The following is a 24,558-nucleotide window of genomic DNA, read 5'->3' as shown; positions in this document are numbered from 1 at the left end:
GTTTGGAAAGACAGAATCAAAAATCCCAGTCATTTACTGAACGAATGGAGCCACAAGATTCCATGATTTAAAACAAAATAACTTTTATTATACAAGAGTCAAATAAAGCAAACACTAAATACTGTCTTGGGTAACCAACTATACTCTAAATCTCAGATTCAAAAGAAGATAAGCAATTGTGGTCAATTATAAACTATCATTTACACATTAGATACAACTAGGGCAGATCTTACAAATTGCTTAGGAGTCAATCCCCTGCTACCCATGCTAAAATGTTACCTCTTACATGAGCTTTGATTTTTCCACAATAACCTTAGATGTGGCAACTTATCAAAACCTTTCTGGAAGTCCAAGTACAGCATGTCTACAGGCTCCTCTTTATCCACAGTGCATGTTACACCTTCAAAGAAGTCCAATAAATTGGTTAAACACAACTTCCCTTTCACAAAACCATGCGGACTCTTCCTGATTACCTTGAGGGTTCATTTACCTTGACTTTTTAAGTACCCAGCTATAACCTCCTTAATAATTGATTCTAACACCTTCCCCACAACAGATGTCAAGTTAACTTGCCTATAGTTTCCTGTTTTATGCCTCCCTCCCTTCTTAAATAGAGGGGTTTGCTACTTTCCAGTTTGCTGCAACCATTGCAGAATCTAGAGAACTTTGGAAACTTAACACCAACGCATCCTCTACTTCATTTAACCACCTCTTTTACAACCCTAGAATGAAATCCATCAAGACCTGGAGACTTGTCAGCCTGCAGCTCCATGAGTTTGCTCAGTACTGCTTCCCTAGTGTTTGTAATGTCACCAAGTTTCCTCTCCCCTTGATTTACACATATTACTGGAATGTTTTTTGTATCCTCTATAGTGAAGGCAGAAGCAAAATATTTATTAATTTCATCCACCATTTCCTACTATTAACTATTCAAATATATACTATTTACTTCCCATTCTCACTATCCAGAGGACAAACACTAACTTTACCTGCTCTTTTCCTGTTTAAATACTTGTAGAATCTATTGCTATCCATTTTTACATTTCTAGCTAGCTTCCTCTCATACTCTAATGCCTTTCTCCTCATTAGCCATTTAGTCATTCTCTGCCGTTCTTAGTTAATGTTGTTTTATCACACAATTGTTCTGCTATAATCACATTCTGCTTTCTTACATTACGCCGCTATTAGCACCTTTTTTAGCACTAACCACGACCATTAACAATCCCTTTGTCCTTTAGTTCATGACATTTTTGTCAATCCCTCCTTTGTGCCCACCTATTGCTGGCCTTTGATCCAACTCCACCTGCCCCATCCCCCCCTTAAACATCACATTTCCACTTCTCTTCAGCTCTGAAGGGTCAAACAGTTCGAAAGGTTAACTTTGTTTTTTTCTCTCTCCATGGATGTTGTCAGACCTGCTGAGCTTTCCCAGCATTTTCTGTTTTTGTTTCCATTTTCCAACATCCACAGTATTTTGCTTTTATCCCATTGATCCTGACCTGCTTCACACTCCTCTAAGTCTACTTCCCATTGATCCCGACCTGCTTCACACTCCTCCTAGTCTGTTTCACAGTGATCCTGACCTGCTTCACAATTCTCCCGGTCTGCTTCAAAATGATTCTCACCTGCTTCACACTCCTCTTGTTCTAATTCACAGTGAAACTGACCTGCTTCCCATTCCTCCCAGTCTGCTTCGCCATGAGAGTGGCCTGCTTCACACTCTTCCCGGTCTGATTCACAATGATTCTGACCTGCTTCCAACTCCTCTCGGTCTGCTTCACCATGATACTGCCCTGTGTAACATGCCTCCCGGTTTGATTCACAATGATTCTTACCTGGTTCAGACCCCTCCCAGTCTGCTTCACAATCATGCTGACCCACTTCACATGCCTCCCGGTCTGCTTCACATTGATCCTAACCTGCTTCACACTCCCCCTGTTCTGTTTCACAGTGATCTGGACCTGCTTAATACTCCTCTCAGTCTGCTTCAAAATGACTCTGACCTGTGTCACACTCCTCCCAGTCTGCTTCACAATGATTCTGACCTGCTTCACACTTCTCCTGTCTGCTTCACTGTGATCTTAGTCTGCATCTCTCACCTCCCAGTCTGTTGACAGTGATCCTGATCTGCGTCAGATGTCTTTGGATCTGGTTCACATTCCACACAGTCTGTTTCACAGTGAACTTGACCTGCTTCACATGCCTCCTGGTCTGCTTCAAAGTGATCCTGATGTGTGTCAGATGCCTCCTGGCCTGGCTCAGTGATCCTGACCTGGTTCACACTCCGTACAGTGTTTCAGTGACCTGACCTCCATTGATCACAAACTGCTTCGTACTCCTCCCATTCTGCTTCACAATAATCCTGACCTGATTCATATTCCTCCCTGTCTGCTTCACAATGATCCTGACCTGCTTCACACTCCTCCCGGTCTGCTTCATCACGATCCTCACCTGGGTCACACTCCTCCCAGTCTGATTCACAATGATTCTGACCTGCTTCTCACTCCTCACAGCCTGCCTCAGAGTGATTTGACCTGCTTTACACACCTCCCAGCCTGTTCAAAATGATCCTGATCTGCGTCACACTCCTCCCAGTCTGATTCACAATGATTCTGGCCTGCTTCTCACTCCTCCCAGCCTGCCTCACAGTGATTTGACCTGCTTTACACTCCTCCCAGCCTGTTCAAAATGATCCTGATCTGCTTCATAGTCACCCTGACTAGTTGCTCAATCCTGCTGGTCTGCTTCCCCATGATCCTGACCTGCTTCACACTCTTCCATGACTCATTCACACTTATTGGATCTACCTCACACTCCACCCGCTCTGCTTCACAATGATTCCGACCTGCTTCACACCCCTCCCCATCTGCTTCAGTGATCCCAACCTGCTTAACACTTCTCCTGGTCTGCTTCACAATGATCCTGAGATTCTTGACACTACTCCAGGTCTGCTTCACAGTCATCCTGACCTGCTTCACACTATTTTGGTTCTGCTTCACAGAGCTCCTGACCTGCTTCACATCCGTTCTGGTGGGCTTCACAATGATCCTGCCCTGTTTCACACTCCTCCCGGTCTGCTTCACAGTGATCCTGACCTCCTTCACAGTCCTCCCGGTTTGCTTCACAGTGATCCTGACCTGCATCACAATGATTCGGACCTGCTTCACACTCCTCCTGGTCCGCTTCACAGTGATCCTGATCTGGTTCAGGTGCCTCCCATTCTGCCTCACAATGATCCTAATTGGCTTCACACTCCTCCTGGTCTGCTTCAGGGAGATCCTAATTGGCTTCACAATCCTCCCGATGTGCTTCACACTTCTCCTGACCTGCTTTACACACCTCCCAGTCTGCTTCACAGTGGCCCTCATCTGCTACACACTCCCCCTGGTCTGTTTCAAAGGAATCCTAATTGGCTTCACATTCCTCCCAGTCTGCTTCACAGTGATGCTCACCTCCTTCACACTCACCCGGTCTGCTTCACAATGCACCTGACCTCATTCACATTTCTCACAGTTTACATCACAATTATTCTGACCCTCTTCACACTCCTTCCACTGTGCATCAAGGTGATCCTAATTTGCTTCACACCCCTCCCGGTCTAATTCACTGTGATCTGAATCTGCTTCATATTCATCCAAGTTTTCTTCAAAATAATTCTGGCCTGCATCACAGTCCTCCTGGTTGCTTTACAATGATTATGCCATGATTCATATTCCTCCTGGTCTGCTTCCCAGTGATCTTGAGCTGCTTCACACTGCTACTGGTCTGTGTCACAATGATCTTGACCTGCTTCTTACTCCTTCAGGTCTGCTCCACCATCATGCTGACCTGCTTCAGACTCCTCCCGGCCTGCTTCCCCATGATCCTGAGCTGCTTCACCCTCTTCCAGGACTGCTTCACTGTAATCAGATCTGCTTCACAATCCACCTGGTCTGTTTCACAGATATCCTGACCTGCTTCACACCTCTTCCATTCTGCTTCACAGTGATCCTGACCTGCTTCACACTCTCCATGGACTACTTCAGATGAATCCTGACCAGCTTTGCACTTCTCCCACTCTGCTTCACCGTGATTCCTGATCTGCCTCACACTCCTCCCAGGCGGTTTCACAATGATTCTGACCTGCTCACACTCCCCCCTGTCTGCTTCACAATGATTCTGACCTGCTCACACTCCCCCCCCCCGTCTGCTTCACAATGATTCTGACCTGCTCACACTCCCCCCTGTCTGCTTCACAATGATTCTGACCTGCTTCACACTTCCCCCTGTCTGCTTCACAATGATTCTGACCTGCTCACACTCCCCCCTGTCTGCTTCACAATGATTCTGACCTGCTCACAGTCCCCCCTGTCTGCTTCACAATGATCCTGACCTGCTTCACACTCCACCTGGTATGCTTCACACTCCCTGCACCACCCCCACCCCCACCCCTCCCACCTTCCCCCAGTCTGATTCACAGTGATCTGGTCTGCATCACACTCCTCCCGATATGATTCATGATTGTGACCTGCTTTACACTCCTCTCGTTCTGTTTCACAGTGATTCTGACCTGATTCACACTCTCCCTGGACAGTTTCAGATGGATCCTGACCGGCTTCGTACTTCTCCCCGTCTGCTTCACAATGATTTAGGCGTGCTTCATGCTCCTCCTGGTCTGCTTCACAATGATTCTGAGATTCTGACCTGCTTCACACTCCTATTGGTCTGCTTCACAATGACCCTGACCTGCCTCACACTCCACTCAGTCTCCATCACAGAGATCCTAACTAGCTGCTCAATCCCACTGGTCCGCTTCACCATGATCCTGACCTGCTCCACACTCCTCCGCTCTGCTTCACAGTGTTCCTGACCTACACTCCTCCCAGTCTGCTTCACAATGATTCTGCTCTGCTTCACACTTCTCCCAGTCTGCTTCACATTCATCCTGACCTGCCTCACACACATCCCAGTCTGCATCACAGTGATCCTGACCCGCTTCACTTTCCTCCCAGTCAGCTTCACAATGATTCTGACCTGCTCACACTCCCCCCGGAATGCTTCACAGTGATCACGACCCACCGTTAAATCCTCCAGATCTGCTTCAGAGGGATCCTGACCTGGTTCAGACTCCTTCCGGTCTGCCTCACCATGATCCTGACCTGCTTCACACTCCTCCCCCGCCCCCGGTTGATTCACAGTGATCTGACCTGCTTCACACTCCTCCCTGGACCTCTTCAGATGGATCCTGACCAGCTTTGCATTTCTCCCAGCCTGCTTCACAACGATTCTGACCCGCTGCTCAATCCTTCTTGTCATTTCATGGATGACTGCCACCTCTGTTTTTTCTTGTAATTGGAGGAGGCATCATCCTCATACATGCAGTAAATGATAGCATGGACATCCATGTAAAAAATGGACCAAAAAATGCTCTTTCTACAGCACTGACAAGCTTACAAGATCCTTTTTTTGTATGTAACTGTGATAAGGTTAGACCGTCATTACTGTGATGAGCAGCATGTTCTTGAAAGATGCCCCAGTTATTAATAACAATCAATGCCAAATAATGGGCTAATTAACTGTTTCAACATCTGGATACCAACTGGAAGGTGTGGATGAGCTACAGCTTGACCAGTTACAGATTTACCTGACCCTAGCTTCCATGTTCTCACACTTGAAATAAAGATCCAAACCTTAAGTCAGATTATTAAAGCTCCTGCTCAATTCTTGTCTCCATCATAGTGTCATTCCATAAACATGTTCCCTGTTCGATATCTCTTACCGTACAGTGTTGCTCTGAGTAAAGTCACCCACTGCCACTTCAAGGACACTATAAATGCCAATCACAAAGGTACTTCCACTAGTGAAAACCGACACAAGCCAACCATACCCAGGCATAACAAAACAATAATAAAATACTGCAGATGCTGGAAGCCTGAAATAAAAACTGAAAATGCTGGAAATACTCAGCAAGTCTGGCAGTGTCTGTGGAAAGAGAAATGATAAAGCAATGAGAAGCCATCAAACTATCATAATTTTCCCAGCAACATGAACCAAACTAACACCAAAATGGCAGTCTGTGTCACCACCTCTCACTGTATTCAAGCACTCAAAAACCAGGAACTTTCATCCTTACCTGGAGCACTATTTCATTCTGATTCTGGTTCTTCTTTGATGGGAGAATTCCATAATATTCTTCCTGACGCTTCTTAAACTTCCGGAAGTGTTCTTGAATGAGGAATGTGGCATAAAACTTGCCAACTGTCACCTCATCATCTGAACAGAAAATAGTAACATTTAATTGTTGCCAAGGAAACAGCCAGTTCATATTAAAACATAAACATTTCACTGAACAAACCCCTGAGTCCTGGTCATTACTCACTCTACAAAAGAGGGCCTCATAGCAAACAGCAATGTGAAACTGGCTCGCTGAACCAACACCCAGTGCCAGGCACTCACCTCCAATTGGGGGGATCACTTGGTCTAGCAATTTCATACTCGTTCGTTTCCAGATTTTTTTTATAATTGTCCTCAGCTCCTCATTGGCCTGTTCAAAATTCCCTGTTTACAAAAACAAATAAACAGCATAATTGCACATCCATGAAATATAACAAAAAACCAATCAACACTCAGATCCACCAAACATGGCCCAGTAAGCGGATTTGTGTAAACCACCACACCATGTGGGCGTGAACGTGTACATGTGGGTCTGTGTAACTCCCTTCACTGTTTGTGTGTGTCTATGTATGTAAGTAACTGCCTTCGCTCTGTGTGTGTGTGTGTGTGTAACTCCCTTCACTATGCGTGTGTGCTTAACTGCCTTCACTCTGTTTGTGCATGTGTGTAACTCCCTTCACTGTGTATTTGTGTGTGTATAAGACCCTCACTGTGTGGGTGTGTGTAACTCCCTTTACTGTGTGCGCGTGTGTCTAATTCCCATCACTGTGTGAGTGTGTGTATGTGTGCATGTGTCTGTGTGTGTGTGTGTGTGAGAGAGAGAGTGAATACGCGTACATAACTCCCTTCATTGTGTGTGTGTGTGACACTCCCATCACTGTGTGAATGTGTGTCTAATTCCCTCCACTGTGTGAGTCTGTGTGTGTGTGTGTAAGCAACTCCCCTCACTGTGTGTGCATGTGTGTATAAGACCCTTACTGTGTGGGTAACTTCCTATAATGTGTGAGTGTGTGTGTAACTCACTTCGCTATGTGTGTGTGCAGTCTGTGCCTCTGTGTGTATGTGCACACGCACGTAACTCCGTTCACTGTGTGTGTGACACTCGCTTCACTGTGTGAGTGTGTGTTTAATTCCCTACAGAGTGTGTGTGTGTGTGAAGAGGACCCTCTGTATGTGTGTGTGTGTGCATGTGTGTGTGTAACTACCCTCACTGTGTGAGTGTGTATGCGACTCCTTTCACTATGTGTGTGTATACCTCCCTTCACTGTGTGAGTGTATGAGTAATTCCCTTCACTGCGGGTGTGTGTGTGTGTGCGTGAGTGCGTGTAACTCCCTTCACTGTGTGACTGTGTGTGTGTGTGTGTGTGTGTGTAAGTAACTGCCTTCGCTGTGTGTGTCTATAATTTCCTTCGCTGTGGTTTGTGTGTAACTCCCTTCACTGTTTGTGTGTCTGCAAGTATATTTAAGTAACTGCCTTCTCTGTGTGTTTCTGTATCACCCTTCGCTGTATGTGTGTGTCTGTGTGTGTGTGTGTGTGTCTGTAACTCCATTCACTGCGTGTGTGTGACATTCCCTTCGCTCGGTGTGTGTGTGTTTGTGTGTGTATAAGACCCTCACTATGTGTGTAAATTCTTTCCACTGTGTGTGTGTGTGTGTGTGTGTGTGTGTGTCTGTAACTCCATTCACTGCATGTGTGTGACATTCCCTTCACTGTGTGTGTGTGTAACTCCCTTTACTGTGAATGTAAGAGTACCACATTCACTGCGTGTGTGCAAATGTAACTCCCTTCACCGTGTATGTGTGTAAGTCCCTTCACTGTGTGTGTGTGTCTGTGTGTAACTCCCTTCGCTGTGTGTGTGTAACTCCCCTCGCTCTGTGTGTGTGCGCATATGTGCGTGTGTAAAACTCCCTTCACTGTGTGGATATAACTCTATTCACTTTGTGTTTGTGTGTAACTCCCTTCACTGTGTGTAACTCCCTTCACCATGTGTGCATGTGTATGTAACTCCCTTCGCTGTGTGTGTGTATGTATGTGTAACTCTCTTCACTGTGGGTGTGTGACATTCCCTTCACTGTGTGAGTGTGTATAATTCCCTTCACTCTGTATGTGTGTATAAGAGCCTCACTATGTGAGTGTGTGTAACTCCCTTCACTGTGTGAGTGTAAGAGTAACTCTATTCACATGCACAGTGAAGGGAGTTACTCACACATTCACACAGTGGAGGGAGTTACACACAAACACAAAGTGAATGGAGTTACACAATGAAGGGAGTTTTACGCACACATAAACACAGAAACACACACACACAGCGAGTAGAGTTACACACACAGTGGAGGGAGTTACACACACACACAGTGAAGAGAGTTACACACACACACACAGTGAAGGGAGTTACACACACACACACGATGCATGTGTAACTCCTTTCGCCATGTACGTGTGTAACTTCCTTCAGTGTGTGTGTGTAACTCTCTTGAGTGTGTGTGTGTAACTCCCTTGACTGTGTGCGCGCATGTGTAATTCCCATCACTCTGTGTTTGTGTGTGTGTGTGTGAGAGAGAGAGAGAGTCTGAAAGCACGTATGTAACTCGCTTCATTGTGTGTGTGTGACACTCCCATCACTGTGTGTTTGTGTGTCTAATTCCTTCCACTGTGAGAGTCCGGTTGTGTGTGTATGCAACTTCCCTCACTCTGTGTGCATGTGTGTATAAGACCCTTACTGTCTGGGTGTGCGTAACTCACTTCACTATATGTGTGTGCAGTGTATGCGTCTGTGTGCGTGTGCGTGTGCACGTAACACCCTTCACTGTGGGTGTGACACTCCCTTCACTGTGTGTGTGTACAATTCTGTTCGCTGTGTGTATAAGACCCTCACTGTGTGTGAGTGTGCATGTGCGTACGTGTAACTCGCTATCAGTGTGTTTGTGTGTCTGTGTGTAACTCCCTTCACTGTGTGCTTGTGTGTAACTCCCTTCACTGTGTGTGTGTGTGTGTGCGTGTGTGCGTGTGTGTGTGTGTAACTCCTTTCGCTGTGTGTGTAGCTCTCCTCGCTCTTTGTGGTGTGTGTGTGTAAAACACCCTTCACTGTGTGTATGTAACTCCATTCACTTTGTATTTGTGTGCAACTCCCTCCACTGCACGTGTGCGTATGCAACTCCCTTCGCTGTGGGTGTGTGTAACTCTTCTCTGTGCGTGTGTGTGTGTGCGTAACCCCCTTTGCTCTGTGTGTGTATAAGGCCCTCACTATGTGTGTGTAATTCCCTCCGCTGTGTGTGTGTGTGTAAAACTCCCTTCACTGTGGGTGTAACTCCCTTCACTGTGCATGCGTGTGTTTAACTCCCTTCACTGTGGTTGTGTGACATTCCCTTCACCGTGAATGTGGGTATAATTCCCTTCACTGTGTGTATGTGTGTATGTGTATGTGTGTGTGTGTGTGTATGTATAAGACTCTCACTGTGTGAGTGTGTGTATCTCCCTTTACTATGGGAGTGTAAGAGTAACTCCATTCACTGCATGTCCATGTGTAACTCCGTTCACTGTGTGCTTGTGTAACTCCCTTCACTGTGTATGTGTGCGTGTGTGTGTGTGTGTGTAAATGTAACTCCCTTCATGTTGGTGTGTGTGTGACTCTCTGCACTGAGTGTGTGTGTATGTGTGTGTATGTGTAAAACTCCCTTCACTGTGGGGGGGGGGGGGAAATGTGTGTGTGTGTGTAAGTATACCCTTCGCTGTGTGTGTGCGCATATGTGCATGTGTAAAACTCCCTTCACTGTGTCTATGTAACTCCATTCACTTTGTGTTTGTGTGTAACTCCCACCACTGTGTGAGTGTGAGTAACTCCCTTCACTGTGTGTATGTGACATTCCCTTTGCTGTGTGTGTGTGTGTTTCTGTGTGTATAAGACCCTCACTATGTGTGAATTCCCTCTACTCTGTGTGTGTGTGTGTATAACTCCCTTCACTGTGGGTGTGAGACATTCCCTTCACTGTGTGACTGTGTGTATAATTCCATTCGCTGTGTGTGTGTGTGTGTGTGTGTGTGTGTGTGTGCGTGTGTGTATAAGACCCTCACTGTGTGTGTGTGTATAACTCCCTTTACTCTGAGTGTAAGAGTAACTCCATTCACTGCATGTGTGAATGTGTAACTCCCTTCACTGTGTATGTGTATAACTCCTTTCACTGTGTGTGCGTCTGTGTGTGTGTGTGTGTGTGTGTGTGTGCATGTGTGTATGTGTAAGTGTAACTCGCTTCATGTTGGTGTGTGTGCGTAACTCTCTTCACTGAGTGTGTGTGTGTGTAAAAGTCCCTTCACTGTGTGTGTAACTACCTTCGCTGTGTGTATGTGACTCCATTCTCTTTGTGTTTGTGTGTAACTCCCACCATTATGAGAGTGTGTGAGTATGCATGTGCGTGCGTATAACTCCCTTCCGTGTGTTTGTGTGTGTGTAACTCCCTTCACTGTGTGCGCGTGTGTAACTCCCTTCACTATGTGTGTGTGTATTTGTGTGTAACTCTCTTCGCTGTGTGTGTGTGTAACTCTCTTCGCTGTGTGTGTGTGTAACTCTCTTCACTATGTGTGTGTGTAACTCCCTTCACTGTGTGTGCGCGTGTGTGTGTAACACCCTTCACTGTGTGTGTGTAACTCTCCTTGCTTTGTGTGCGTGTATGTGTGTGTAAAACTGCGTGTATGTAACTCCATTCACTTTGTGTTTGTGTGTAACTCCCTCCACTGTGTGAGTAACCCCCTTCACTGTGCGTGTGTGTGTTTGTGTGTGTAACTCCCCTCACTGTGTGTGTGAGTATGTATAACTGCCTTCAATGTGTGTGTAACTGCCTTCATTCTGTTTGTGTGTGTAACTCCCTTCACTGTGTGTGTGCACATGTGTGAGTGTGTGTGCATGTGTGTGTGTGTAACTCCCTTAACTGTGTGTGCATGTGTGTAATTCCCATCACTGTGTGTGTGTGTGTGTGTGTGTGTGTGTGTATATGTGAGAGAGAGAGAGTGAATGCGCGTACATATCTCCCTTCATAGTGTGTGTGTGACACTCCCATCACTGTGTGAGTGTGTATACGACTCCCTTTACTATGTGTGTCTGTACCTCCCTTCACTGTGTGAGTGTATGAGTAATTCCCTTCACTGCGGGTGTGTGTGAGTGTGTGTAACTCCCTTCACTGTGTGACTGTGTACGTGTGTGTGTGTATGTAAGTAACTGCCTTCGCTGTGTGTCTCTATAATTCCCTTCACTGTGTGTTGCGTGTAACTCCCTTCACTGTTTGTGTGTCTGTGCGTATAACTGTGAGAGTGTGTGAGTGTGCATGTGCGTGCGTATAACTCCCTTCAGTGTGTTTGTGTATGTGTGTGTGTAACTCCCTTCACTGTGTGCGCGTGTGTAACTCCTTTCACTGTGTGCGCGCATGTGTGTGTGTAACTCTCTTCACTGTGTGTGCATTTGTGTGTGTGTGTGTGTGTAACTCCCTTCACTGTGTGTGTGTAGATCTCTTCGCTCTTTGTGTGTGTACGCATGTGTGTAAAACTCCCTTCACTGTGTATGCGTGTGTGTGTGTGTGTGTAACTCCCTTCACTATGTGTGTTTAGCTCCATTCACTGTGTGAGTCTCTGTGTGTCTGTGTATGCAGCTCCCTTCAAAGTGTGTGCATGTGTGTATAAGAACCTATATTATGTGTGTGTGTAACTCACTTCACTTTGTGTGCGTGCGGTGTGTGCGTCTGTGTGCGTGTGCATGTAACTCCCTTCACTGTATATGTGTGTGTGTGTCTGTAACTCCATTCACTGTGTGTGTGACATTCCCTTCGCTCTGTGTGTGTGTGTTTGTGTGTGTGTATAAGACCCTCACTATGTGTGTGAATTCCCTCCACTATGTGTGTGCGTGTGTGTGTATAACTCCCTTCACCGTGTATGTGTGTAACTCCCTGCATTGTGTGTGTGTGTGTGTCTGTGTGTAACTCCCTTCGCTGTGTGTGTGTAACTTCCCTCGCTGTGTGTGTGTGCACATATGTACGTGTGTAAAACTCCCTTCACTGTGTGGATGTAACTCCCTTCACTGTGTGTGCATGTGTGTAACTTCCTTCACCATGTGTGCGTGTGTGTGTAACTCCCTTCACTCTGTGTGTGTATGTGTGTGTAACTCTCTTCACTGTGGGTGTTTGACATTCCCTTCACTGTGTGAGTGTGTGTATAATTCCCTTCACTCTGTGTATGTCTGTATAAGAGCTTCACTGTGTGGGTGTGTGTAACTTCTTTTACTGTGTGAGTGTAAGAGTAACTCCATTCGCATGCACAGTGAAGGGAGTTACTCACACATTCACACAGTGGAGGGAGTTACACACAAACACAGAGTGAATGGAGTTACACACAGTGAAGGGAGTTTTACACACACACACACAGATGCATGTGTAACTCCTTTCGCCGTGTATGTGTGTAACTTCCTTCACTGTGTGTAACTCTCTTCATTGAGTGTGTGTGTAACTCCCTTCACGGTGTGTGTGTAACTCTCCTTGCTGTGTGTGTGTGTGTGTGTAAAACTGCTTGTATGTAACTCCATTCACTTTGTGTTTGTGTGTAACTCCCTGCACTATGTGAGTAACCCCCTTCACTGTGCGTGTGTGTGTGTTTGTGTGTGACTCCCCTCACTGTGTGTGTGTATAACTGCCTTCACTGTGTGAGTGTGTAACTGCCTTCACTCTGTTTGTGTGTGTGTAATTCCCTTCCCTGTGTGTGTGCACGTGTGTGTGCGCGTGTACGTGTGTAACTCCCTTCATTGTGTGTCCATGTGACTGCCTTCACTGTGTGTTTGTGTGTGTAACCCTCACTGTGTGGGTATGTGTAACTCCCTTTACTGTGTGCGCATGTGTGTAATTCCCATCACTCTGTGTGTGTGTGTGTGTGTGTGAGTGTAACTCCCTTCATGGTGGGTGTAACTCCCTTCATTGTGTGTGTGTGTGTAACTCCCTTCACTGTGGTTGTGTGACATTTCCTTCACCGTGAGTGTGTGTGTGTGTATAAGACTCTCACTGTGTGGGTGTGCGTAACTCCCTTTACTGTGTGAGTGTAAGTGTAACTCCCTTCACCGTGTGCTTGTGTAACTCCCTTTGCTGTGTGTGTGCATGTGTAACTCCCTTCACTGTGTGTGTGTGTGTAATTCCCTTCATGTTGGTGTGTGTGTGCCTCTCTTCACTGAGTGTGCATGTGTGTGTGTAAAACTCCCTCACTGTGTGTAAGTGTGTAATTCCCTTCGCTGTGTGTGTGTAACTTCCGTTCGCTGTGTGTGTGTAACTTCCGTTCGCTGTGTGTGTGTAACTCTACTCGCTGTGTGTGTGTGCTCATAGGTGCATGTGTAAAACTCCCTTCATTGTTTATATGTAACTCCATTCACTTTGTGTTTGTGTGTAACTCCCTCCACTGTGTGAGTGTGAGTAACTCCCTTCACTATGTGTGTGTAATTCCCTTCACTGTGTGTGCGTGTGTGTAACTCCCTTCACCGTGTGTGCGCATGTGTGTAACTCCCTTCACTGTGTGTATGTGTAACTCTCTTCACTGTGGGTGTGTGACATTCCCTTCACTGTGTGAGTGTGTGTGTTTGTGTGTAACTCTCTTTACTGTGTGTGTGTGTGTAACTCTCTTCATGGTATGTGTGTAACTCCTTTCACTGTGTGTGTAACTCCCTTCACTGTGTGTGTGTGTGTGTAACTCCCTTCACTGTGTGTGCGTGTGTATGTATGTAACTCACTTCGCTGTGTGTGTGTAGCCCTCTTCGCTCTTTGTGTGTGCACACATGTGTGTAAAACTCCCTTCACTGTGTGTATGTAACTCCATTCACTTTGTGTTTGTGTGCAACTCCCTCCACTGCATGTGTGCGTATGCAACTCCCTTTGCCGTGGGTGTGTGTAACTCTCCTGTGTGTGTGTGTGTAACTCCCTTCACTGTGGGTGTGTGACATTCTCTTCACTCTGTTTGTGTCTTTGTGTGTGTATAATGCCCACTATGTGTGTGTAATTCCCTCCACTGTGTGTGTGAGTGAGTGAGTGAGTGAGTGAGTGAGTGAGTGTGTGTGTGTGTGTGTGTGTGTGTGTAACTCCTTTCACAGTGGGTGTAACTCCCTTCACTGTGCGTGTGTGTGTGTAACTCACTTCACTGTGGTTGTGTGACATTCCCTTCACTGTGAATGTGTGTATAATTCCCTTCATTGTGTGTGTGTGTGTGTGTGTATAAGACTCACGGTGCGAGTGTGTGTGTGTGTCTGTGTATGTGTGTCTGTGTATGTGTGTGTGTGTGTGTGTATAAGACTCTCACTGTGTGGGTGTGTGTAACTCCCTTTACTGTGTGACTGTAAGAGTAACTCCATTCACTGCATGTCCATGTGTAACTCCCTTCACCGTATGCTTGTGTAACTCCCTTTGCTGTGTGTGTGTGCATGTGTGTGTATGTGTAACTCCATTCATGTTGGTGTGTGTGTGACTCTCTTCACTGAGTGTGTGTGTGTGTGTGTAAAACTCCCTTCACTGTGTCCGTGTGTGTGTGTGTGTAACTCCCTTTGCTGTGTGTGTGCTTGTGTAATTCCCTTCACTCTGTATGTGTGTGTGTGTGTGTGTATGTGTAACTCCCTTCATGTTGGTGTGTGTGTGACTCTCTTCACTGAGTGTGCGTGTGTGTGTGTAAAACTCCCTTCACTGTGTGTGTGTGTGTGTGTAACTCCCTTCGCTGTGTGTGTGTAACTTCCCTTCGCTGTGTGTGTAACTCTACTCGCTGTGCGTGTGTACATATGTGCGTGTGTAAAACTCCCTTCACTGTTTGTATGTAACTCCATTCACTTTGTGTTTGTGTGTAACTCCCTCCACTGTGTGAGTGTAACTTCCTTCATTGTGTATGCGTGTGTAACTCCCTTCACTGTGTATGCGTAACTCCCTCCACTGTGTGAGTGTGTGCGTAACTCCCTTCACTCTGTGTGCGTGTGTAACTCCCTTCACTATGTGTGTGTGTGTAACTCCCTTCACTGTGTGTGCCTGTGTGTAACTCCCTTCACTGTGTGTGCGCGCGTGCATAACTCCCTTCGCTATGTGTGTGTATGTGTGTGTAACTCTCTTCACTGAGGGTGTGTGACATTCCCTTCACTCTGTGTATTTGTGTATAAGAGCCTCACTGTGTGGGTGTGTGTAACTTCTTTTACTGTGTGAGTGTAAGAGTAACTCTATTCACATGCTCAGTGAAGAGAGTTACCCACCCATTCACACAGTGGAAGGAGTTACGCAGAAAGACAAAGTGAATGGAGTTACACTCAGTGAAGGGAGTTACACACACACACACAGTGAAGGGAGTTACACATACACACACACACAGGTGCATGTGTAACTCCTTTCACCGTGTATGTGTGTAACTTCCTTCGCTGTGTGTGTATGTAACTCTCTTCACTGAGTGTGTGTGTGTAACTCCCTTCACTGTGTGTGTGTGTGTGTGTAACTCTCCTTGCTGTGTGTGCATGTATGTGTGTAAAACTGCGTGTTTGTAACTCCATTCACTTTGTGGTTGTGTGTAACTCCCTCCACTGTGAGTAACTCCCTTCATTCTGCGTGTGTGTGTGTGCGCGCACGAGTGTGTGTAACTCCCTTCACTGTGTGACTGTGTGTGTGTTTGTAACTGCCTTCACTGTGTGTCTCTATAATTCCCTTCGCTGTGTGTTGTGTGTAACTCCCTTCACTGTTTGTGTGTCTGTGCATATATGTAAGTAACTGCCTGCTCTGTGTGTTTCTGTATCGCCCTTCGCTGTGTGTGTGTGTGTGTGTGTGTGTGTGTCTGTAACTCTCTTCACTGTGTGTCTGTAACATTTGCTTCACTCTGTGTGTGTGTGTTTCTGTGTGTATAAGACCCTCACTATGTGTGTGAATTCCCTCCACTGTGTGTGTGTGTGTGTGTGTGTGTGTGTATATAACTCCCTTCACCATGTGTGTACGTGTGTGTAACTCCCTTCACTGTGGGTCTGTGACATTCCCTTCACTGTGTGAGTGTGTGTATAATTCCCTTCGTTGTGTGTTTTTAAGACCCCCACTGTGTGTGTGTATGTGTGTAACTCCCTTTACTGAGTGTAAGAGTAACTCCATTCACTGTGTGTGTGCATGTGTAACTCCCTCCACCGTGTATGTGTGTAACTCCCTTCACTGTGTGTGTGTGTGTGTGTGTTTGCGCGTGCGTGCATGTGTATGTGTGTGTGTGTGTGTAAGTGTAACTCGCTTCATGTTGGTGTGTGTGTGTAACTCTCTTCACTAAGTGTGTGTGTGTGTAAAAGTCCCTTCACTGTGTGTGTATCTCCCTTCGCTGTCTGTACGTGACTACTTTCTCTTTGTGTTTGTGCGTAACTCCCTCCACTGTGTGAGTGTGTGAGTAACTCCCTTCACTGTGCGTGTATGTGTGTGTGTCTGTGTGTGCGTGTAATTCCCTTCAGTGTGTTTGTGTGTGTGTGTAACCCCCTTCACTGTGCGCATGTGTAACTCCCTTCACTATGTGTGTAGCTCCCTTCACTGTGTGAGTCTGTGTGTGTGTGTGTATGCAGCTCTCTTCACAGTGTGTGCATGTGTGTATAAGACCCTATATTGTGTGTGTGTGTGTAACTCATTTCGCTGTGTGTGCATGCGGTGTGTACATCTGTGTGCATGTGAACATGCACGTAACTCCCTTCACTGTGTGTGTGTGTGTGTGTGACACACCCTTCACTGTGTGATTGTTTGTAATTCCAACCAGAGTGTGTGTGTGTATAAGACCTTTTCTGTGTGCGTGTGTATAAGACTTTGTGTGTGTGTGTGTGTGTGTGTGTGTAACTGCCCTCACTGTGTGTGTATGCGATTCCCTTCAACGTGTGCGTGTAACTCCCTTCACTGTGTGAGTGTGAGTAATTCCCTTCACTCTGTGTGTGTGTGTGTGTATGTAAGTAACTGCCTTCACTGTGTCTGTCTGTAACTCCCTTCGCTGTGTGTTTGTGTTTAACTCCATTCACTGTGTATGTGTGTTTGTGTGTGTATATGTAAGTAACTGCCTTCTCTGTATGTGTCTGTAACTCCCTTCGCTGTGTGTGTGTGTGTAACTCCATTCACTGTTTGTGTGTGTGTGTATATGTAAGTAACTGCCTTCTCTGTATGTGTCTGTAATTCCCTTCACTCTGTGTGTGTGTAACTCCCTTCACTGTGTGTGTGTGTGTAACTCCCTTCACTCTGTGTGTGTGTAACTCTCCACACTGTGTGTGTGTGCGCTACTCCCTCTACTGCACGTGTGCGTATGTAACTCCCTTCGCTGTGTGTGTATATGTGTAACTCTCTTCACAGTGTGTGTGTGTGTGCGTGTAACTCTTCTGTGTGTGTGTAACTCCCTTCACTCTGTGTGTGTGTGTGTGTATATAAATGCCTTCAATGTGTGAGTGCGTAACTGCCTTCACTCTGTGTGTAACTCCCTTCACTGTGTGTGTGTGCACATGTGTTTGTGAATGTGTGTGCGCGTATGTGTGTATAACTCCCTTCACTGTGTGTTTGTGTGTGTAACTCCCTTTACTGTGTGCACGTGTAATTCCCATTACTGTATGTGTGTCTGTGTGTGTGTGAGAGAGAGAGTGAATGTGCGTACATAACTCCCTTCATTTTGTGTGACACTCCCATCACTGTGTGTGTGTGTCTAATTCCCTCCATTGTGTGAATGTGTGTGTGTGAATGCAATTCCCCTCACTGTGTGTGCATGCATTGTGTGCGTCTGTGTGCGTGTGCACGTGCACGTAACTCCCTTCACTGTGTGTGTGCGTGTGAGACACTCCCTTCACTGTGTGAGTGTTTGTAATTCCATCCAGAGTGTGTGTATAAGACCTTTTCTGTGTGCGTGTGTATAAGACCTTGTGTGTGTGTGTGTGTGTGTGTGTGTGTGTGTAACTGCCCTCACTGTGTGAGTGTGTATGCGATTCCCTTCAATGTGTGTGTGTAACTCCCTTCACTGTGTGAATGAGTAATTCCCTTCACTCTGTGTGTGTGTGTGTGTGTGTGTGTGTGTGTGTATGTAAGTAACTGCCTTCTCTGTATGTGTCTGTAACTCCCTTCGCTCTGTGTGTGTGTGTGTGTGTGTGTGTGTCCCTTCGCTGTGTGTAACTCCATTCACTGTTTGTGTGTGCGTGTATATGTAAGTAACTGCCTTCTCTGTATGTGTCTGTAACTCCCTTCGCTCTGTGTGTGTGTGTGTGTGTGTGTGTGTGTGTGTGTGTGGAACTCCATTCACTGTTAGTGTGTGCGTGTATATGTAAGTAACTGCCTTCTCTGTATGTGTCTGTAACTCCCTTCACTCTGTGTGTAACTCTCTACACTGTGTGTGTATGTGTGTGTGTGTAACTCCCTTCACTGTGTGTGTGTGCGCGACTTCCTCTACTGCACGTGTGCGTATGTAACTCGCTTCGCTGTGGGTGTGTGTAACTCTCCTCTCTGTGTGTATGTGTGTAACTCTCTTCACAGTGTGTGTGTGTGTGTGTGTGTGTAACTCCCTTCACTCTGTGTGTATGTGTATAAATGCCTTCACTGTGTGTGTGTAACTGCCTTCACTCTGTTTGTGTGTGTGTAACTCCCTTCACTGTGTGTGTGTGCACATGTGTATGTGAATGTGTGTGCGCGTATGTGTGTATAACTCCCTTCACTGTGTGTTTGTGTGTGTATAAGACCCTCATTGTGTGGGTGTGTATTACACCCTTTACTGTGTGCGCGTGTAATTCCCATTACTGGATGTGTGTGTCTGTGTGTGTGTGTGTGTGTGTGTGTGTGTGTGAGAGAGAGAGACTGAATGCGCTTACATAACTCCCTTCATTGTGTGTGTGTGACACTCCCATCACTGTGTGAGTGTATGTCTAATTCCCTCCATTGTGTGAGTCTGTGTGTGTATGCAAATCCCATCAGTGTGTGTGCATGCAGTGTGTGCGTCTGTGTGCATGTGCACGTAACTCCCTTCACTGTGTGTGTGATACTCCCTTCACTGTGTGAGTGTTTGTAATTCCATCCAGAGTGTGTGTGTATAAGACCTTTTCTGTGTGCGTGTGTATAAGACCTTGTGTGTTTGTGTGTGTGTGTGTGTGACTGCCCTCATTCTGTGAGTGTGTATGCGATTCCCTTCAACGTGTGTATGTAACTCCCTTCACTGTGTGAGTGTATAAGTAATTCCCTTCACTCTGTGTGTGTGTCTGTGTGTGTGTGTGTGTGTGTATGTAATAACTGCCTTCACTGTGTGTCTGTAACTCCCTTCACTGTGTGTTTGTGTATGTGTGTGTTTGTCTAATTCCCTCCATTGTGTGTGTGTGTGTGTGTATGCAATTCCGCTCACTGTGTGTGCATGTGTGTATAAGACCCTTACAGTGTGGGTGTGGGTAACTTACTATAATGTGTGAGTGTGTGTAACTAACTTCGCTATGTGTGTGTGTAGTGTGTGCGTCTGTGTGCATGTGCACGTGCACGTAACTCCGTTCACTGTGTGTGTGTGTGTGAAGAAGACCCTCTGTATGTGTGTGTGTATAACTCCCTTCACTGTGTGTGTGCGTGTGTGTAACTCCCTTCACTATGTATGTAACTCCATTCTCTTTATGTTTGTGTGTAACTCCCAGCACTGCATGTGTGTATGTGTGTGTGTGTAATGTGTAAAACGCTTCACTGTGTGTGTAACTCCCTTCGCTCTGTGTGTGTGTGTGCGCGCTTGTGTGTGTGTAACTGCCTTCACTGTGTGTGTGCATGTATATAATTACCATCACTCTGTGTGTATGTGTGTGTGTTTGTATGTAACTCCCTTCATGTTGGTCTGTGCATACTTTTATAACACCGTCAGTGTGTGGGTGTGTGGAATTCCCTTTACTGTGTGAGTGGGAGAGTAACTCCATGCACTGCGTGTGTGTATGTGTAACTCCCTTCACTGTGTATGTGTTTAACACCCTTCGCTGTGTGTGATGTGTGCGTGTGTAAGTGTAACTCCATTCATGTTGGTGTGTGTGTAATTCTCTTCACTGAGTGTGTGTGTGTATTTGTAACTCCCTTCACTGTGTGTGTAAAACTCCCTACACTGTGTGTATGTAACTCCATCCACTTTGTGTTTGTGTGCAACTGCCTTCACTGTGCGTGCGTGTTTGTATAAGACACTCACTGTGTGGGTTTGTGTAACTCCCTTTACTGTGTGAGTGGGAGAGTAACTCCATGCATTGCGTGTGTGCACGTGTAACTCCCTTCGCTGTAGGTGTGTGTGTAATTCTCTTCTGTGTGTGTGTTTAACTCCCTTTGCTGTGGGTGTGAAACATTCCTTTCACTGTGTGAGTGTGTGTGTAACTCCCTTCACTGTATGCGTGTGTGTGTAACTCCCTTCAGTGTGTGTGTGTGTGTGTATGGATAAGACCCTCACTGTATGGGTGTGTTTAACTTCCTTTACTGTGTGAGTAACTCCCTTCACTGCGTGTGTGTGTGTGTGCAACTCCCTTCAATATATATGTGCGTGTAACTCCCTTCGCTGTGTGTTTTTGTGTGTGTGTAACTCCCTTTACTGTGTGAGCGTGTGTGTATAAGACCCTCACCATGTGGGTGTGTGTAACTCCCTTTGCTGTGTCACTCGCTTCACTGTGTGTGTGCGTGTGTCACACCCTTCACTCTGTATGTGCATGTAAATCAGATTACCAGAAAACTTCGTTGAATTTTCTGGTCCCGTCAGCAGCAGGAATCGTGGCAGAAGGATAAACAATTGGAATACTGTTCTCCCGATTTTCAAGGTGCGTTAAGCAAAGTCGGGAGCCTTATTTGCATGCATAAGCATCTCATGCATGCTTATTAAAGGCTACCTCACTGAAATTAATTAATCCACCCCCCGCCCGCGAGAATTTAGAGCGCTCAGTCTTAGGACTGTATATCAGTGGCGTGCACCTGGCGAGCTTCACCTCTTCCACTATTTTGAGGCCTGTAGATGTTGCTTTCCCCTTCTTCGAGACAGAGCATAACTGCACTTGAGTACCATTCGCAAACACTGCTCCAAGGCTGGACAAGGAAGCAAGGGAGGCAGGCAAACACTGTACGCGGGGGTGGGTAGGGTGGAAGAGTGGAGTAAAGACTGGGCTGGACAAGGGAGGCAGGCTTACGGGGGAACGGTGGGCAGAATGTCTGGGGAAGCGACGTCTGGGGAAGGGGGGAGGCAGTGTGTTGGGGAAAGGGGAAGGGCGGGGAGTGTCTAACATGGCTGGTGATGTTGATGGTGGGGAGAACCTAGGGTAATAGGAGGGAACACTCACAGTCAGAGGGGGGAGAGAGATGCAGTAGGGTGGCAGGCCAAAGGTGAGAGTCTGATAGGTGAAGGTCTCATTGGGTGGGTCACAGAAGGAATAAGACAGGTGGCTCGGCTAACGGGAACAGCCAGGGCTTTTTTTTATTCTTTCATGGGATGTGGGCATCATTAACAAGGCCAACATTTGTTGCCCATCCCTAACTGCCCTTGAACCGAGTGCCTTGCTATACCATTTCAGAGGACAGTTAAGAGTCAACCCTGCTGTGGCTCTGGACGGCAGATTTCCTTCCCTAAAGGACTTTAGTGAACCAGATGGGTTTTTACAACAATCAATGATAGTTTCATGGTCACCATTACTGGAACCAGTTTTCAATTCCAGATTTTATTAATTGAATTTAAATTCCACCAGCTGTCATGGTGGGATTTGAACCCATGTCCCAAGAGCATTAGCCTGGGTTCAGTGACATTACCACTACACCACCATCTCTGGGCAGGCATGAAGACAGTAATGGCCATTGGTCTTGAGGGGAGGAAAAGCATGTGGAGGCAGATCATGATAGGGGCCAGGGTAACAGGGTTCAAGAATGACAGAGGAGAGAGGAATGGTAATATTGGGTGGGTCTGCGGTGATGAGGGAAGTTGGTGCGTGACAGGGGAAGGGTAAAAGGTGGTGAAGCGAGTTTGAAAGGTGGTGCACACCATTTTTCCAAACTGACCTTGACCACGTAGTGAGATCTGTCGAGGTGGGAGGAGGGTCTTTTCAGTTGGGTGGTGTTCAAGATTGGCACAAGTGGCAGACTGAAGGAGCACCCTGATAATTTTGAGACAACTGGAGATCAAACTTGTGTTCTTCTCTCTCTGGTGAAGGCCACATTGCAGCAGGTTTGTCCCTGACTTATGGGTCTCATAACATCGCGATCCCAGCAAGGTCTGGAGCTGTCATTCATTCTGTGCCATTCGCCATCGGCTGCATTCAGAGGCAGGGGTGAAGGGAGGGAGGGAGATGGAGCTTTCAAGGGACACAGCTGGTGGAGGGCAGCCAACTCCCAACTCCAAACCTCCATCCTCCTGGGTGCATGGTCATGGCTGACAATGGGCTCATGTGGTTAGTCTTTCTATGCTGCCAAGGCAATGGTCTCTCTACTGAGGCTCAATGGTAATGGAGGCAAGCCAAATTGTGTCCATGTGAGGCTCCTTGCACATGGCTGTCATTATCCTGGTCAAAAAGCAATGTCTCAATGCACAGTCATGTATGAAAGGGAGGAACACCCATCTCTAGTCCTCCAGGATGTCCTTCATCTTGAGGGGGAGGGGTGGAGATGCCATGTCTAGACGGAGGCCAGGTGAAGGGCTCAGCATTTTCCTGCTGACCTTGAGGTGGAGGGAAACCTGTAAAGGACATGCTCACTTAATGTAGCACATCCAGTGAGGTGCCAATCATGCAGGCTGTAGCCAAATCTGCCTTGGTAATGGCTCTTGAGCAGATGAGAAGGAGGGCCCATCGCAGGTTTGAACAGGAACAGGAGGAGCAAGGGCCTGAGCAGCAGGAGGCATTGGGTCCTCTAGAAGGTCCAGAGGCTGGTGAACATGGATCACTGCAATGGCGAGCATTGGCCCGACCATGGGTGTATTGCTGGTGGTGCTCTCATTTAGAGATGAGTGAGGGGCAATGCCAGTGGCTCCCTCGCAGGTCCCGGAATGTGGTTGCTCACATCTGCCAGCTTCTCAGTATGAGCTGCGACGACAAGGACTCTGAAGGAGTAATGTGGAGCTCTGGCCTGCAATGAGTGAATGTGTATCTGGGGACTCTTTAAGTACGGTGCCAGAATCCTTGACCCCATGAGATAACAGCGGGGTAGGAGACTTCCTGCCTGCCACACCACATGATTTGCTGAGCTCCTCGCTGATGTATAATTAATAAGCTGAAAAGTGAAAGGTCGCACCTGTTGACCTGCCCTGCCAGCCAATGGGAATCACACCAACTTCCCCATCCATCACTGGACTTAGTCTCCAGTTTGGAAAATTCCACTCTTAGAAACTAAAGTTAATACAAAATTTAAAAGTCGAATTTGAAATGACATTAAAAAAAATGCAATGAATAGTTCATTTTTCCATTATCAAGATTCATTATGCACAAAGGCCAAGACCCATGAGGATAAATAAAGAATATGTTAGCCAATCAATAGGTGACAAGACCTCATTACCCCGTGGAGAGGGCGGGTGTTGAACCTACTCTGGGGGTTAAAAATTCCATCTCCAGAGATACCATTAGTTAGCCATATTCTGAATGAAAGATACTTATTCAAATGAAGGAAGGAGATACACTTTTGTAGAATTGATCGCCCATCAAAAGTCACAGAGGTCTTCTAGATGAAGTAAGTATAATCCAAGTTTTGGGTTATGTACTTGAAATTAATTTAGTGTAGAAAGAAGACAGAGAATGATTTTAGTTACAGATACATGCTCTGTGTGTTAAAAATGAGAAGGTTTAATTGTATTGATGTATGATTCTTATATGTTTGGACTTACCCAATTCTGTATAATAGCTTCATAATTCTGTATTACAACTCTGTATTAATTTCTACTTTTCTTTAAATAAAATATCTTTGAATTCACTATCTGAAGTGTCTCATCTTACTCTGTGGGCTTAAGCCTCGTTCAAAATCTGAGAGTTAAAATGAATTACCGGTGAATTGGGTTGATTACATTTGGAATCCATGCAAAAATTCTTAGATTAGGGAGTTCCAGCTTTTTGACCCATGGACAGTGAAGGAACATATGTAAAAAGCAAGAGGGTAGCCAGGGAAAGGGTAGGCCCACTCAGGGACAGAGGTGGGAATCTGTGTGTGGAGCCAGAAGAAATGGGAGAGATACTAAATGAATACTTCTCATCAGTATTCACCAAAGAGAAGGACTTAGTGGTTGATTTGTCTGGGGAAGAGTGTGTAGATAGCCTGGATCATATTGAGATCAAAAAGAGGAGGTGTTAGACATCTTGAAGAATATAAAGGTGGGTAAGTCCCCAGGGCCAGATGGGATGTACCCGAGAGTATGAGGGAGGCAAGGGAGGAGATTGCTGGGGCCTTGACAGAAATATTTGTATCCTCACTGGCTATGGGTGAGGTCCCAGAGGA

The 24,558-nt window shown here is 46.3% G+C and overlaps 1 protein-coding gene across 1 annotated transcript in view; it reads right to left on the bottom strand.

Annotated features, from left to right (window-relative positions):
- The window catches only part of LOC121282430 (voltage-dependent L-type calcium channel subunit alpha-1S-like), a 746,261-nt gene that overhangs the window by 92,442 nt on the left and 629,261 nt on the right, over nt 1-24,558 (bottom strand). Inside the window, exons 37-38 of the mRNA XM_041196142.1 lie at nt 6,436-6,537; nt 6,113-6,252 (exon numbers count right to left, since the gene is read on the bottom strand). Of these exons, the coding sequence (XP_041052076.1) occupies nt 6,113-6,252; nt 6,436-6,537 (242 nt within the window). The remainder of the gene's footprint in view (nt 1-6,112; nt 6,253-6,435; nt 6,538-24,558) is intronic.

This window comes from Carcharodon carcharias, chromosome 9, assembly GCF_017639515.1.
Source record: "Carcharodon carcharias isolate sCarCar2 chromosome 9, sCarCar2.pri, whole genome shotgun sequence".
Taxonomy (NCBI): domain Eukaryota; kingdom Metazoa; phylum Chordata; class Chondrichthyes; order Lamniformes; family Lamnidae; genus Carcharodon; species Carcharodon carcharias.
The sequence above is the reverse complement of the archived record's forward strand: the minus strand, read 5'-3'. Positions and strand labels throughout refer to the sequence as shown.